The following is a 15551-nucleotide window of genomic DNA, read 5'->3' as shown; positions in this document are numbered from 1 at the left end:
CCCTTGTCCACAGCGAGCGAGGGCACTGGGGAAGCACCTATAACCACTAAGAATTTTTACGGTTACGCAATTACTGAAATAAACTATTTCTAACATCTCTAGTGCGCATGCTGTCTCGTGAGGATGATTTGTCTTAGAGGCAGAAAACGGTGTGTGTGCTAGGTGGGACCCTTACTGATTATGGTGTGTGTGCGTAACTTATGAGGTATTTACATGTGGACACCATTGTGGAAGGGATGCAAAAAGGATTTGCTGTCAGTGGCTGGGATTAAGGAAGGGAGGGGTACATTACCCTGGAGGGTGCGGGAGAGTTTGGATGGGATGGAGGGAGGCAAAGGTGCGGTTGGTGCCCTACTAGATGCGGGACGGCAGGAAGCTGTAGTGAGGGGTTATCCGTGGCACTGCAAAAGGGATTCGGAAAGAACCAGAAAAGTTATTAAAGGATCTTCGCCTGCACCGGCGCAGGCAGTAAAGTGAGCCGTGAGGACACGTGGCCGGACGGCTGCGCTGCAGGGGGCGGCGCCACTCGAGCGCGCGGGGTGCACGTGGCGGCGCGAGGCGAGCTTTGCGGCCCGTCTGTGTGTCGTGCGCTCGGAGGACGGTTTCAGCTCGGCCCGGCCATGCTGCGGAAGCTCACGCTCGATCAGATCAATGACTGGTTCACTATCGGCAAGACCGTCACCAACGTCGAGTTACTGGGCGGCGGCGACTCTCCGGCCGCCGCGCCCGCCGCCCGCAGTGCCAGGCCCGCCGCCAGGTGAGTATAGGAGCCGCTCGGGGACGGGAGCCGAGCGGTGGCTTGACCCCGCCGCCGGGCCGGAGTGTTCCCCCTGCCTGTAGTATGGATCCCGTGCGGGACTCCATGTGCCGCGGCTCTTCCCTTGGGTGCGAGGGAGGAGCGGGGGAGGCCCCTGAGCTGCCGCCGAAGGGAAGCCCGGCCCCACTGTGGGGTGTACACTGGAGAGCCTTGCCTTATGGTTGATCACTTCATGGCTGAAGAAAACCCACTACCCCTGTCCTGCCCTTTCTCGAAGCTGTGCCATGCAGGGCTGTCCCTAGAGAGGGCTCTGGGGTTTGGGACAACCCCTCTGCACCAAGTTCTGCCCTCACCCCCATTTCATCCTAGCTCTAGCTACACCCCCTTTGCGCCCCTTTCCACAAGCTTCCACCATCAACTGACAAGCCAGGAGTATTAAAGCAGGGGGCCTGGGAATGGCAGGAGGGGTTGAGTCTGCCCCTGCACTCAGCACAGTGGCAGGAAGCAGGACAACCTGGCCCCAGTGTACTCCCAGCCACCTTGCTTCGCTTCTTATTTGGGCTGGTGAGGGTGATTCTAATCTCTTCTTCCCTCTCCTCCCCCCCCCCCCCCAGCAGCATGGCCCAAGGGTTAGTGGGAGGCCTTGTGCTGGCAGCAGGGGTCGGGACCATCCTTGCATTCACCAGCAGTAGTGGCAGAAAGTGGAGTAGCTTGCCCCAGCCTGTTCCACCAGCTCCCAGCTGGGTAGTTCTGCTTCACACTGCTGCTGGTGAATGTGCACAGTAGGCAGTTCCCTAAGGATGTAGGGTTCCATGGCAGTGCTACTTCCCATCGAGATGTAGTGGGGAATGGAGTGGGCTGTGGCCAGGGTGTCTCTGATTTCCACTCCTGATGTGTGGGGGTGGGGAGCAGGCCAAACCACTATTCCTGGCACTAGGTCCCTTGCTAGTCCCCTAGCTGCCCTTGGCCTTGTTGGACTCCCCCTCCCCGCCCCCGCCTTCCCAAAATGCAGGGTTGCCCTGAACCATCCAATGAACTGGATAGTTGTATCACTGTGTTCACTCCATGCCCCTTCTCTCTGTCATTCACTCTTCCCCAACCTTTACTCACTCCCTCATTTTCACTGGGCTGGGGAGGTTGAAAACTGGACATCTGGTGACTCTACCTAGTGCCTTGTCAAGGGTGGCTAGTACAAAGACCAAAACTATCATCAGACAAGACAGGCACACATGGGAAACGTAACCACAAGGTGGGAGGGGGCTAAGATAAATTCTTGAGCTGTTAGTTACAAGAGTGAGGTTATGGTTATGGTATGCATATTTAATTTGGAGGTGAGTAACAGGTTTGTTAGCACTACTAGCTGTTTTCAGCAATTCGGTATCCTCCTTTTTATCTAAAATGATGTAACTTGAGCATCTGTGTTATCCAGTCCCTTCCTTTACCCTCATATGGCTAATGTTGTGGAGATTAGAGGACAAAGAAGGGATACAGTTCACATGGGGGTTTGGCTATAGAGTAGATATCCCTGGGCAGGATTGTGAGGAAGGTGACCCAATTTCCCTGGTTTTGAGGTAAGCCATTCTGAAACTGAATGGATTCTGCAGCATCACAGGAAGTCCTTTGCAGCCCTGATGTCCTGGGTGGGAGTGAGCAGGGCTGTGACAGTGGAGTTGCAGAGAGCTTTCTGTGCTGTCACAGTGCTGGTCACACCCAATCACTCAAGGTTCAGAAAATGCTGTGAACTTGGTGGGGTAGAGAAGAATCCTGGCTTGAGGGTGGGCAGTGTCGTTGCTCTGCTTCTTCACAACAGCAGATTCGCTCCCATACTTCGCACTTATAATGATCGAGAGGACAGGAGTAGCAGCATCTGCAGCCCTGCTGCTGCAGGAGGGAATGAACATGGCCATGACAGTGGAGCTGCAGAGTGCTTGCAGGCACTCCCGTACTTATCCATACTCTCAATTGTCTGAATAAAATCTGTCCCTGCCTATGCTAGTTGGAAGCAAGGTTCCCTCCAAGCTGTGTGGCAGCATGGCCCGGGCAGCTGTTTGATAAGCCCCAAACAGGGGCTCAGGGCTGCTGCTCAGGGAGCTGCCTTGCTGGGGCTCTTCTCCCTCAGCAACAGCCGCAGCTCCCTCTAACTCAGTTTAACCAGTTAACATTTTAAATGGGGTTTTATATCCCAAACTCCCATAGCAGAGCTCTAATGCATATGACCAACATTTTAATTTTATTTTTTCAAAAAGCTTTGTTTTTTGGAGCATCAAGGGTGAATATCAACTCTGGAATGCTTAGTATAGCATGTCAGAGTCTGGAATTGTAAACATTCAATTATTTTTCCCTTGAGAGAGAGCTCAAAGTATAATTTCTTGGTCTTCTGGTACACTTGACAATGAAAGACATTTCCCCTCTTTTAGATCTCAGGAATCATTGGATATGCCCGTCTTTCCACCAAAGTCTTCCTGTTCTCACAGGGTATGTCTAGACTACATGCCTGTGCCAACAGAGGCATGTAAATTATACATACCGACATAGTCAATGAAGAGGGGATTTAAATATCCCCCGCTTCATTAGAATAAAAATGGCCGCCGCGTTGTGCTGGCTCAGCTGTTTGTCGGCACAAACCGGCAGTCAAGACGGGGATCGGTTGACAAGGAAAGCCTTTGCTGACCGATCCCTTATGCTTCGTAAAACGAGGTTTACAGGATCGGTCGGCAAAGTCTTTCTTTGTCGACCGATCCCCATCTTGACTGCTGGTTTGTGCGGACAAACAGCTGAGCCAGCACAACGCGGTGGCCATTTTTATTCTAATGAAGCGGGGGATATTTAAATCCCCTCTTCATTGACTATGTCGGTATGTCTAATATACATGCCTCTGTTGGCAGAGGCATGTAGTCTAGACATACCCATGTAATCATTGCTCTCTGCCTACACCTCCTGAGAATTGTAGGAAAGGAGCTCTGCCTCTGCAGTCCTGACTGTTGCATGATGATGAGGAGTAAATGATCAGGAGGGCGTATACTACCTTCTTGTGGGACAAGTTAATATGATCATTAGTGGCTAACTGCTGCCACTGTGCAATTTAAGCTCATCCCAGCTCTGAGTATGTCTATATAGTCAGTGGCAGCAAGTCTCAGAGCCTGGGTTGACAGACTGGGCTTGTGCTATGATGCTAAAAACAGATGTGTAAAACTTTCAGCTCAGTCTCTGAATCCCAGGTGCAGCCTAAGCTGCCAAGTCTGCATAGCTGTTTTTAGTGCTATATTGTGAGCCTGCATTTCTGACTTGCCACTGGTCATAGTGTAGATATACTCTCTGAGCCTTAGGATACTTGTGAGGATTCACTCTTATTTCCCAGTGTTTGTCATAGACTCTCCAACAAGTAAATATTCTAAAGCTCAGGAGGTAAGTGAAGGCCTGTGCCTATGGGTGTGGAAAACTATTCCATGTCCAAAGTTATAGGCAATTTTAAGAGTATGAGCTCTTAGGAAAACAAATTCTTGCTTACCTTCATTTAGTGCTTTGCAAGAGTTTAATTAAGGCAGAATATAGTGACCTTCATCTCATAAGTCTGTTTTCCAATTATTTTCTACATGGAATGTACTTTGTATTTCCAAGCTTTTCAACATTTAGTATTTAAAAAATTCGAATGTGTTCTTGTAAGTTTTCAGAGAGCCTATAATTGTTTACTCAAACTTAACTCCACCTTTTAAGCCCCCCCCCTTAAAAAATTGGAAATGTATCAATGAATATCTCTCAAAGCTTCAGGTGTCCTTTGTGTGTTGAGCAATTTTACCAGAATGTTTTACTGGTATGCTGGAGTAGGAATATAAGCAAAGGAAATGTTTCTCTATAATGCCTTTGTGAAAATACACTTAGAATTGGGCCAGTTTTTCTTTTTTTAATGATGTGATGGACTAACAAAAGGAAAGAAAAAGATGCTTTTTTGTGTAATAAAAGTGTGCAGAAAGCATTGTTCTTTGATGGTGGGAGTTAAATCTAGTCCTTTCACAATTTCAGCAAAAGTGTGTTTTGGCATAATTTTCATTGGTTTTCTGTTCTAATTGTGTCAGTTGTGGCAACAGTTACTATATGTCAGTTGAGTCTAATACAACTCTGTTATGACCCCATAATGGGGTAACCGCTAAGATTGAAACTTTAATGTCTGTTTTTTTGTGTTTTAATTTCAAATGCTCTGGTAATGTATACCCTTTGGAACAGGTTTTTATACTCCTTCACCATTACAGAAAACTGATGTTGTAAGACCAAATCATTGAAAGTTAATTCTTAATCAGGGTTACAGAATAACTTTTTTCCAAGAAAAGCAAAGGCATGAAGTAAAACTGCTTTTATTTTGAAATAAAAAGGTATTTCTAAATCTCTTAAAGGAGCGAGAACCAGCCACTAAAGCTAGTTAAATATCCAGATTATTTCTTTTTATTTGAGTAGCTTTGCTGTTTTTGCAACTTATGCAGAATACCATTCAGAAAACTAACCATATATAGTTCAGACAATGTTACACATTTTGATTAATTTTCCTTTACAAGTTCTTATTGGAATCGTGAAATAATTTTCATCATCAGAACGTCTCCTCAGTTACGCTGAATAAATGGATTACTATTTTATAGCATAGCTCTCACACTGTATATTGTTTCCCTAGAAGAATCCCAGAGGGGGGAAAAACATGTAGTTTACTGAACAGAAGTCGCTACACTTTACAAAGTGATGGGATTTTGAAATATGGAAAATGTCTCTAGTTTGTTACAGAAGATAGGTATATTACAAACAGGATAATTTCAACATTTTTTGAAAGATGTACAGTTATTTGTATACCTTTTATATTAAACAATGCCTTTAAACACAACCTTCTTGGAATAATAATGGTAAAAAGATGGTAATGATTCTAATTAAAATTTGTAAAATATATTGAGACTATAATTAGGGATTTAAAATTATGAGCGTGCAACAAAGGGGGACATGTCATTTCTCATTCCTAATGTTTTTACATCTCTGGATTGAATGATACCCAGTGAATTCAGATAACTGAAGAAAAAAATTTAACTTGATGGATAGTAGTATGGAAGATTCCATATTCGGTGAGAAAAAGTGGGAAACATGCTCTGTGTATTTTTGTCGACGTAACTTGAAACTGTGGGAATTTCATCTTTGTCCGATTTGTTAGAGTTGTCACCAGGCACTGTGAAGTGTACAGAGCAATTTGTATTCCATACATCTACTAGTTGGTCTTGTTGGTTTTCCTTCTCAGTAGTAGTTAGAAAATCTTTTAAAACTTGCTTGAATATGTAGACTATTTCCCAAGGTAAAACATCATTTTCTGCCAAAACTTCACGAAATCTAGAAACAAAAAAGAATTAACGTGTACTTTGTCAGTGCTGAAAACTTCCCAAACCATTTTTCTTTCTCTCTTCCTTTTTTTAAGGGAAAACAATACTTTCTGGCCTCTCTTGTTTCTTTTCTTCCAAAAAAAGAGGAGAAAAATAAAAAGCTTCTAGAATGCATTTGGATGCAGTACAACTGTTAAGATCAGTGGAAACTATTTTTTTTGTATTAAGCCATTTTAGTCAGTTGATTTAAACTGACTTTGCCCTCAAGTATTTTCTGGGCTTTAAAGGGAGCATAGGTTTGTTCTATTCTTACCATACAGCCCTGGAAAATATATAAAAATACTTCATTGGGGGAACTTATATATACAATATCAAATGAAAAAATTAATTATTGACATATGTTTTAACTAGATGTTGAGATCTGCTTAACTAGAGTCTCTTTAAAATGTGAAGACACTAGAGGCCTAGTATGTAAAATGTTTCTGTGTTAATACTCTAACTCAATTTTGTGATTGGTAAATGAGTGTCTAGGCATTCTTGACCTCTATGGTACTTTGGAGATTATGCAATAAAAGTGCATTACAGAAGACCTTCAATCAGTGCACTGTGTTGAGATTTGAGTTTTATTTTTAGAAAAGCTATAGGAAGCTATACAATAAGTCTTAATTTAAATTCCTAATCATTGTTACTTCACAACCAAATTTCAACAATTTTGAACTGGAATGCTGAATTAAAATAAGGGGGAAATTAATTGTTGCCTAGAAAGTGACAATTACAGTAATAAGAGAGAGAGTGTTACCTGCTGAGAACAGTTCCAGTTTGGCAAGGTTGAATTTGTGAACAAAGGAGTTCAAGCTGCTTTTGTTCAGTAGCTGGGATTGTGGCTTGAGGATTTTGGTAGCTCTTCAACCAGTTGTAATCCACACCATTTTTCTGGATTTGTTGTTCATTTTCAATCTCTTCTATTAATCTTTCACGTTCTTTCAGGTGCCATTTTAATTCCCTAAGCAGGGTCTTGGTCACTAATTCTGATCCAGGATTTTTTGCAGATTTGTAGGAATCATTTTTTGGCCATTTCATCCAACCAAAGAATGGCATTTTAGCTATGAAAAGATTGAACATTATAGTGCTTTATTTTCCATGAAAAAGATTGATAGAAAATTCAGAATGCTTTCTGTGGTGCATTTGATAAAACTGTGCATATGCTCAATGTTAAAATATTTTGTAATACACTTTAAGTAGTTGCTCAAAGTCTCAAAACGCAAATTAAATCTGACACATCACTATTTTTACAAAGATTGAAAGAGACTGTTGCAGCAATTAATCTCATTTGACTGTTTAATCTGCACTGTTAAATCAGTAAAATTTACTGGACTTTGAAACTAAATTGTCATCTTATGTAGAAAATATCAGTTGATAAAAGGTCATACTAAAATGCCTTTGGTATATGATATTCAAAATGCTAAACGTTCCATTTAAGCAATTCTTAAACAGTTTTTGATCAATTTTTAGAGATAAGTAACATGCATTTGTTACTTTTAAAATTTTACACCTGTATTTTATTTTAAATACATTTTCTTATTTACTCATTAACATCTGGAAAACTGTAATAGAAATGGATTAAATTATGAATGTTATTACATAGGTGTAACTTGTAGTCACCTTTATTGCAAAACAGTAAACTAACTTGAGTAAAAAACATACTGTACCTTGGATACACTTGTTTATGAACAAGTCGTTGCAGTTGATTTTGTTTGAATTGAGATCTCTTCTTATTCTAGCATATTCTGTTTCCAGGCTGTCGCCACTATTGAAAGAAAAATAATTTTTCCCTTTTACTCACTTAAACTGTGCTTAGAAGAGTAACTATCTGGACTGAGCATGAGATTTCTATTCCTTCTGCTTTTAAGATTACTTCATCTTTTAAAGTGGAGAGAAATCCAGTTGACCTAGCATTGACAACCAAGTACTTTCCACTGAGTCCATTAAAGTCTCCTACCTTTGAATTGAGTTCTGCCTATGGCAGCAATTTAAAAAAAGATGGCAGCGATTCAGATGCTTGTTGCTAAATACATCCAAAGGTATTGTTGGTAGTCAGATGAATAATGATATCTGAAGCAACTACAGATGTGCCTCTAGCTAAAGTTAAGACTGTCGCATGATGTGATGCTTGACTGTGCATAGCTGTAGGTCACAATTTGATGCTGTATTTTTATGCCTTTAGAGCTCTAAAAATAACTGTTCCTTTTATTGTCTGTCTAAACTTTTGCATCATTTAGATACTAACATTTTTCTTCTTTTGTTAGTGTGGGGAAAATATATCAGGCTGTTTATGTTTACAGTTGTAAATGTGTAATAATAATAATACTTTTCTGGTGAGATCTTTTGAAAACTCCTTTTAAGTGAGCACTGTCAGCGAACAGCGACTAAAAAGGTAGTTGCTCAGAGATTTTTAAGCTGTGGTAATACCCTGTTTTCTGATTAATTTCATCTTGTGGTATTAAAATTATTTTTAATTACAATGTTAATCTGTTAGCATTTCTTAATTATTGTTTCAAATATAATTAAAGGATCAAATTGTTTCAAATATAATTAAAGGATCAAATTTGCAACACCTATAGTAGCTTATGGAAGAGACATTAATTATAATGGATAAAGGGTTAGCACAATGGCATACATTAAACTCAGACTGAAGTTAAAACAGAATTTTAAGTCTTACCATAGACTTTTTTTTGCTTCCTTAACTGAATGTGAATCTCTTGTTCTTTTTTTCTTGTTGATTATATTGGGAAATATCCACTTCAAGATTCATTTTCAGGGATGATAATTGTACATGCTAAAGGTCGCTGAAGCAGCCATTTTCCGTCCCAGTTATCAGGTCTGTTCGTATTAATCTAAACAGCAGGCATGATATATAAAACGCCTTCTGTTCTGTTCTCTGTATTGTTTTAGTGACTCTTTCTTCTGCTTTAAGTATTGTTCTCTCCTACTTTTACTTCTCCACTGTTTTGTTGAACTGTTGGAAGAACAGGGGTTGTGTAAATCTGTTCCAAATGTCCTGCAACATAAAGCATGACGTGTGTGGCTGTTATTAAAGCTGATACTACTTATACATTGGAAAAATTCAGATGTCAGTATTAATCAGCTTCAACTGGAAGGTTTTCACATTACATTGTATATGGTACTATGAAAAAGGAAAAGAGCTGGGCTTATAATGACAGAACTGTCGTCACAAATTTTCGAATGAAATTAAAATGTTTCCTGCCAGCTCTCTTCCAATACAGATAGTGTCACCTCTTTTTTCAAAAAGTATACAAAATTGTATCAGAAAATTAACTCTTGTAGAATACATGGATAATATACATTTTAAAAAGCAAGAAGGTGAATACTGGAAGGAACATAACTTTAAAAATATAGCAAACCATTGTTGAAGAAGATATACCTACAGTGCTTTGCTTGTTACTGTAATGTATTTTATGGAGATGTAAATTGAAAATGCTGTTCAAGATTCCATTGACCATAACAGTGGAACTCCGCATCCATACTGTGTATGTCTTGTAAATTCAGATCCTTATTGATGGAGAAATTAGGGATGATTCAAACAAGATCAATAGTTAATTGTCTGATATAAAGTGGCCAATCCTGGATGCTTCCTTGGGAGGTATAATTTCTTTCTCTTATCTCAAATATACCAATGCATTTGCAATACAGTACCATTTGGCAGACATTTCTGCTTGGCTTCAGCTGGTAAATTGACTTATACCCTGAAGTATTAAATAATTTTATCCTAATTAGTTATTACAGCTGTTATTATTACTTACATACATTCTTTTAAAAATTACAATCTGTTTGCATCAATGATCATGTAGTTCCATAGTTAAATTACACATGGCACAAAGTATTTCCGTCTTAACATTAAATTTGTGATCTTTTAATTGTGAATGCTTTCTGTTTCTTATCTTATTGGATATGTGCATCTAACTTTTTTTAAGATCACTGATTATGTTAGCAGTCTATTATCCTCACTCTTGTTTTTTCTTCCTCATTTGATAGATCTAGGGAAAAAAACACATCAGATTTTCAAAAGTGGTTTAGTCACGGTACAGCTACACTGTGTGTGGGGGGGGGAGTTTTCGAAAAAGGTATGCAAATTGTACTCACATTTGTGTATCGTCTTCCTTTTTTTCCCAGAAGATATGCAAATGTGAGTGCATTTTGCATACCTTCTTCAACCCTCTTCTGCCCCCCCCCTCCCCCAGTGTAGCCGTACCCTTAGGAGCATATATCTCATTGACTTTAAGACTTAGGCTCTAAGTCACTTTTGAAAATGAGACTTAAGTGCTTCTGAAAATTGTACTCCTAGTTATTTAACACCCTCTGAATCTTTCTTGGTCATTTAAAAAATATAATGACTAACCTTTGTGCAATACTTAGGAGAAGCCATACCATCAGTTGATAGAATTCTTTATATTTTTCTGGTCTTTTACTCAGTACAGAACAACATATTTTGCTGCTTCAGATTGAGCAGATATCTTGAATTAGTTTTCCACAATATTTTTAGCTCTTTTTCCTGAGATAACTAAATTAATCAAAATACAGAAAAATCTTGTGTAGTCTTACCTCACGGTTCTCTCTTAATCTGCCCATTGTGTTGTTCAGTTACCTAATTTCCTTAGGTTCTTCAGGAATTGATTACAATCCTTCCTATATATTTACAAATTTTAATTTTGTCATCAAATTGCTACCTCCCCATTCAGCTCCTTTTCTGGCTTATGGTAAATGTATGAATGCTATTTCAAGTATTCTTGGGGTGTCCATTGTTCATATGGTGAGTTGGCTATGTGCACATCCTTTGTTGCTTCTCCATTTTAACTAATACTAGCCCTTTCTGAACTTGAGGAGTGGTGCCTCCTGTTTTCACAGATTAGGTCAGAATCACCTTTTGGACCCCCTAGACTTCTCTTCTCCCATCTCCATTTTTTAGACTTCCTTCTGACTTGTTTAGCAGGGCAATTATTCTTTTTCTCTCTGTCTTGCAGTCCTTTGTCCGTAGCATACTTTGCACTTTGCTGTCAATACTCAAAACTACTGTGCGGAAACAACAAGAAGTGCAAGTGCCATAGTGAACTATTTTCTTGAATCTCTTCACTTTTGATAAGATCCTTCATCAGAACAGAATTATTTCCAGTACGTATCACTGGGGAATACTGCTATTTATCTCTCCCCACTCTGAAAACTGGCCATTTATTCCTACCTGTTGTCTTCTATTTTTAACTGGTTGCTGATCCATTAGAGGACCGTCTTTTTTTATCCCAAGTTAGCTTACTATGCTTAAGAGCCTTTGCTGAGGGGCCTTGTCAAAGGCTTTCTAAAAGTTCAAATACTCTATCCCCACTGGATCATCCTTGTCCACATGTTGTTGACTTCCTCAAGGAATTCTAAGTAGATTGGTGAGGCATGATTTCGCTTTTTCAAAAAACTTGTTTCCTCTTCCCCCAACAAATCCTATTCATCTGTGTGTTTGGTAATTCTGTTCTTTACTATAGCTTCAGCTGATTTTGTGTTACCAAAGTTAAGCCTAACAGCCTGTAACTGCTAGGATTTCCTTTGTAGCCTTTTTTAAAAAAATGGTGTCACATTAGATCTACTGCAGTCCTTTGGTGCAGGAGCTGATTTAAATAAGATACTTTGTTCTCTCAGATTTTTTTTTAATGAATGTTTACAGCCATTATGGCTGCGAAGAAGATCTTGTAAAGATGAACAGTGGATAGCCACTAGAGACTTCTGCGGAGAGCCCGAAACAATAATGAATGTTATGGTGGGGTTTGAGTTTTGATGTTTTGTCTTCAGCCAAAACTTAATTGTTCCTGCGGTACTAGTAGTTTCCCAAGAGGAGAAAAATTGAGTAACAAGCATGAGAGAGAGAAGATTTACCTGGTGTTGCTCAGGGCTTTAACTCAAATAAGTTTTGGTTTTCTTTATTTAAATATTGTTCTGGGGTGGGGCTGAGGATGAAGGGTTCAATACGCAGGCTGTCCTGGGGAGAGAGGACTACCTCAGGCTTCTCTCACCGCAGCAGTTTGAAGTCAGGGGAGAAGCTCCTGTCAATGGCTGCTACAGCTCCAGCAGGCACAGCTGGGAGGGGGGTGCATGTTCCCCAGCTGGGGGGCAGACAGAGAGATAGACAAACTCTCTGAAATATATAGTAGATAGCTGTTCTTTTCTCTTCCCCTGTTGGCCCAATGGGGTTATAGCTGACTCAATCCCCATCTCTACCACCTTCCTCCTCCCCCCCCCCATGGCTATTCTGCAGTGTAACTCCCTCCTACCAGACCTCTCCCTTTCCATTTTATGATAAACAGTCTAATTCCATGCACACCCCATTATCCTGGCACAATCAAACCCTAACCTTGCTTTAAGTTAGGATAGGAAGAAGATGCAGGCTGAGTTTGGTGGTCCTATCTCTTATTGTTTAGGAAGAGTTCTTGGGTGGATGGACCAAACAGACATTTCCAAAATATATAGTATGATATAAAGCCCTGAAGCTGAATTTCTTAAAACCATCCTGAATGCTTTATAGGATTGAATAATAGTGTTTTTGACTAGCTGTATATTTTCTTTTTAAGTTAACATATCTTTGTAGTTACGACTACAGATTTAAAGTATTGAATGCCAACTGACAGTAAAAGGAAAGTCACTTTTATTTTGACCTTCAGCAAACGCTAGTTGAAGGTTATTCATTGTTATAGCAAATGTTCAGTTATGTAAAGTGTCACGTTATTTTAGTTTCAGTAAAGAGCCCATGAAATAGTCTACCATGTATATTATACTAAAATTGTATAGTAGAAGTACTGCCTCCTACACCACAATTTCTTTGCAGCTTTAGCTTTCTATTCCTTTTCCTGAACTTTGTGTGAAAAGGAGAAAAGAGAAAGTTATACTACTAGGATAGAAGGGGAAGAGTAAATGTATAGGATAGCAGCAGCTTAGTTCAGACCATTTCTATATTGATCTGTAAATTAAGTCATATTCTTCTTCGAGTGATGTCCCTGTGGGTGCTCCACTATAGGTGCTGGGCTTGCCCTGGCACCGCATATTGGAGACTTCTTGCAGCAGTAGCTGGCCAGATCGTGCATACGTGGAGGTGTCCTGCGGCATTTGCGCCCTTTTGTACACGCGCACAATCCAGCTCCCGCCAGTTTCTCTCAACCGCCTCAGGCTGCAGACAGAGTGAACCGCTTCTCCTCGAGTTACGTTGAGAGAGAGTCCCAGTTACTTACCCTTTCCTCTTATTCTTCCCTTATATTTCTTCTTAATTAGTTTTTCAACTCGTTTTAAAGAAAAAAAAATTGTAGTTATACGTTACTATCCTACAGTTACTAGATTCCCCCCCTCCCACCATTGTAAATATACTTTCAAGTTTATCCCTTTGTATATAGTACATATTCCATAATAAAACAAAAAATTGGCCGGGTCTCCAGGTTTTAAAGTGTGAGGCATGTTGGGAGGCCATGCTGGCCTCAGACGGACATTCCACCTGTATGCGCTGCTTGGGGGAAGCTCATGTGCCGCAAAAGTGCCCCCACTGCAACAAGTTAATGGCCCGAGCCTGCCGCGACAGAGAGATGAGACTTCGTATGATTTTATTTGACAAGGCCCTTCGGCCTGATGGATCGGCCTCTTATGCCCCAACAGGCTCAAAAACAATGGGCCTCTTCTCCAACTCTGGCTCCGACATACAAAAAGAAGCCCTCCCCGGCAAGGTCTCTCCCCGATGTTTCCCAGGGTAGAGTGAGCGTGGGCAGTAAGCCAGGCACATCTGAGGCGCCCGTTTCCCATTCAGTCTCAGCGTCGACTTCCATTTCAAAGAAGTCTATGACATTGGCACTGACTTCTCAACCAGCACCGACATCGACACCGGTAGTCCCAGCACCGAAGCCATTGGCACCGGCGCCAGCAGTCCCAGCACTGAAAGCACTGGCATCCTCACTGGTGCTGCAAACGTAGCCAGCAAAGATAAGTGCTGAGCCACAACTACTGGCACCGACTTCGGCACCGGACTCTGCGGTGCTGAGGAAGGCAGTGGCAAAGACTTATTAGCGCTGAAGTCTTTCTCCATGCTCTTCATCACCGACTTTCTCGCCAGCACCCTTACCACTGCCAATGGCACCGACATCCCCCTTGCCTCTGCCCATTCGAGATGATCGGCACCGCTCTTCACACAGGCTACCATCGCTGTTTCTCACTCCACCTAGAGAGCCCTTTTATTACCCCCAGCGGCAATTCTCAGCCTCTCCGTCACCTCCTTCAAGGAGATCTTATACTCCCTCCCCTTCTCCACGATCCAATTACTGGAGGGAATACAGAAGACCTCGCACATACAGGTGTTCTCCCTCTTATAGTGATTATTAGCACCATGATGACCACCACTATTATTACGACTGACACAGACATTGTTTGCCATGTAGACACTCCTCTCATTATAGATCCAGATCTCTCTCTCTCTCATATGGGAGTGTATCCCCTGACCATTCCCCTGCTCCACCTTCATCGGTCCTAGAACAGAACCCAGTGTCTCCTCAACCTCCTTCCTTCGACCGTAACCAAGAGCAGACCACTACAGTGGAAGCACAACCACCTGATATATCTCCTACTGATCAGTACTCTTCGTCACCTGACGAAGCAGTTATCCCGGGAGATGCCTCACCCCCGACGATTTAAAACAATTTCAGGAGTTGTTCAAGAGGGTGGCAGTTAGTCAAGAGAGAGTTGTCAGAGATTAAAGAAAAACAACGTGGCCTCCTTAAGAATTTCCAAACTTCCCAATCTTCTAAGCTGGCTATCCCGCTTCATGAAGCTATATTGGAAGTTGCAGATGAGAGCTGGCAAACTCCAGCAGCCGCCTTACCTACCATCCAGAGGGTGGATAAAAAGTATTTTGTCACCCAAAGGGTCTGAGGTTTTTATTCAGTCCCCCTCAACCCAACTCCTTCGTAGTAGATGCAGCACAACAAAGGGTAAAAACACCGCCGAATAGGAACTACACATTATACAAAGATTCCAAAAGATTTGATTTATTTGGCAGGAAGGTTTACATATCATCCACACTCCTCCTTCGCATAGCAAATTATTTAGTACATCTGTCAAATCACAATTTTGACAATTATACCAAGTTGACACCACTAATAGAATCACTCCTGGAGTCCAAGAGATCTATTTTGAGGGCAGTTGTACAAGAAGGGTACGTTTCCACTAGGGCTGGTCTGCAGATAGTGATGGATGTTGCAGACATGGCAGCAACAGCTACCATGAGACAGACGTCTTACCCCCAATCCCCAGGAGTTCCTAAAGATTTACAAAATAAAGTGGAGGATTTACCCTTCAGTAAAGATAAACTATTCGCAGAGAAGACAGACACCATCTTCCACTCCAGCAAGGACTCCAGAACA

General features: G+C 41.3%; 2 protein-coding genes across 3 annotated transcripts in view; one reads left to right on the top strand and one right to left on the bottom strand.

Annotated features, from left to right (window-relative positions):
* Window positions 1-339: 339 nt before the first annotated feature.
* The window catches only part of TDRD9 (tudor domain containing 9), a 151790-nt gene continuing 136578 nt past the window's right edge, over window positions 340-15551 (top strand). The window contains exon 1 of one of the 2 annotated variants that reach the window (XM_075926469.2): window positions 340-757. In XM_075926469.2, coding sequence (XP_075782584.2) covers window positions 621-757 — 137 coding nt within the window. In that variant the 5' untranslated portion in view covers window positions 340-620. The remainder of the gene's footprint in view (window positions 758-15551) is intronic. The other variant, XM_075926468.2, reaches the window with a different exon arrangement.
* On the bottom strand, window positions 5091-8066 carry RD3L (RD3 like). The gene is made up of 3 exons (XM_006116899.5): window positions 7812-8066; window positions 6902-7205; window positions 5091-6112 (listed from the first exon to the last, which is right to left on the bottom strand). Exons 2-3 carry the CDS (start codon window positions 7198-7200, stop codon window positions 5815-5817), a joined length of 597 nt encoding a protein of 198 aa, XP_006116961.1. The 5' UTR covers window positions 7201-7205; window positions 7812-8066; the 3' UTR covers window positions 5091-5814.

This window comes from Pelodiscus sinensis, chromosome 5 (assembly GCF_052426305.1).
Source record: "Pelodiscus sinensis isolate ZL-2025 chromosome 5, ASM5242630v1, whole genome shotgun sequence".
Lineage (NCBI taxonomy): Eukaryota > Metazoa > Chordata > Testudines > Trionychidae > Pelodiscus > Pelodiscus sinensis.
Note: the sequence above shows the minus strand (reverse complement) of the source record. Positions and strands in the feature narration are given on the sequence as shown.

Bases quoted from the DNA above. Each gene is read 5' to 3' on its own strand.
- RD3L (XM_006116899.5), bottom strand. From the start codon at position 7,200: ATGCCATTCTTTGGTTGGATGAAATGGCCAAAAAATGATTCCTACAAA. The intron at 6,113-6,901 runs GTAACACTCTCT...TTTTGTTTCTAG, and splicing joins ACTGGAACTGTTCTCAGCAG to ATTTCGTGAAGTTTTGGCAG.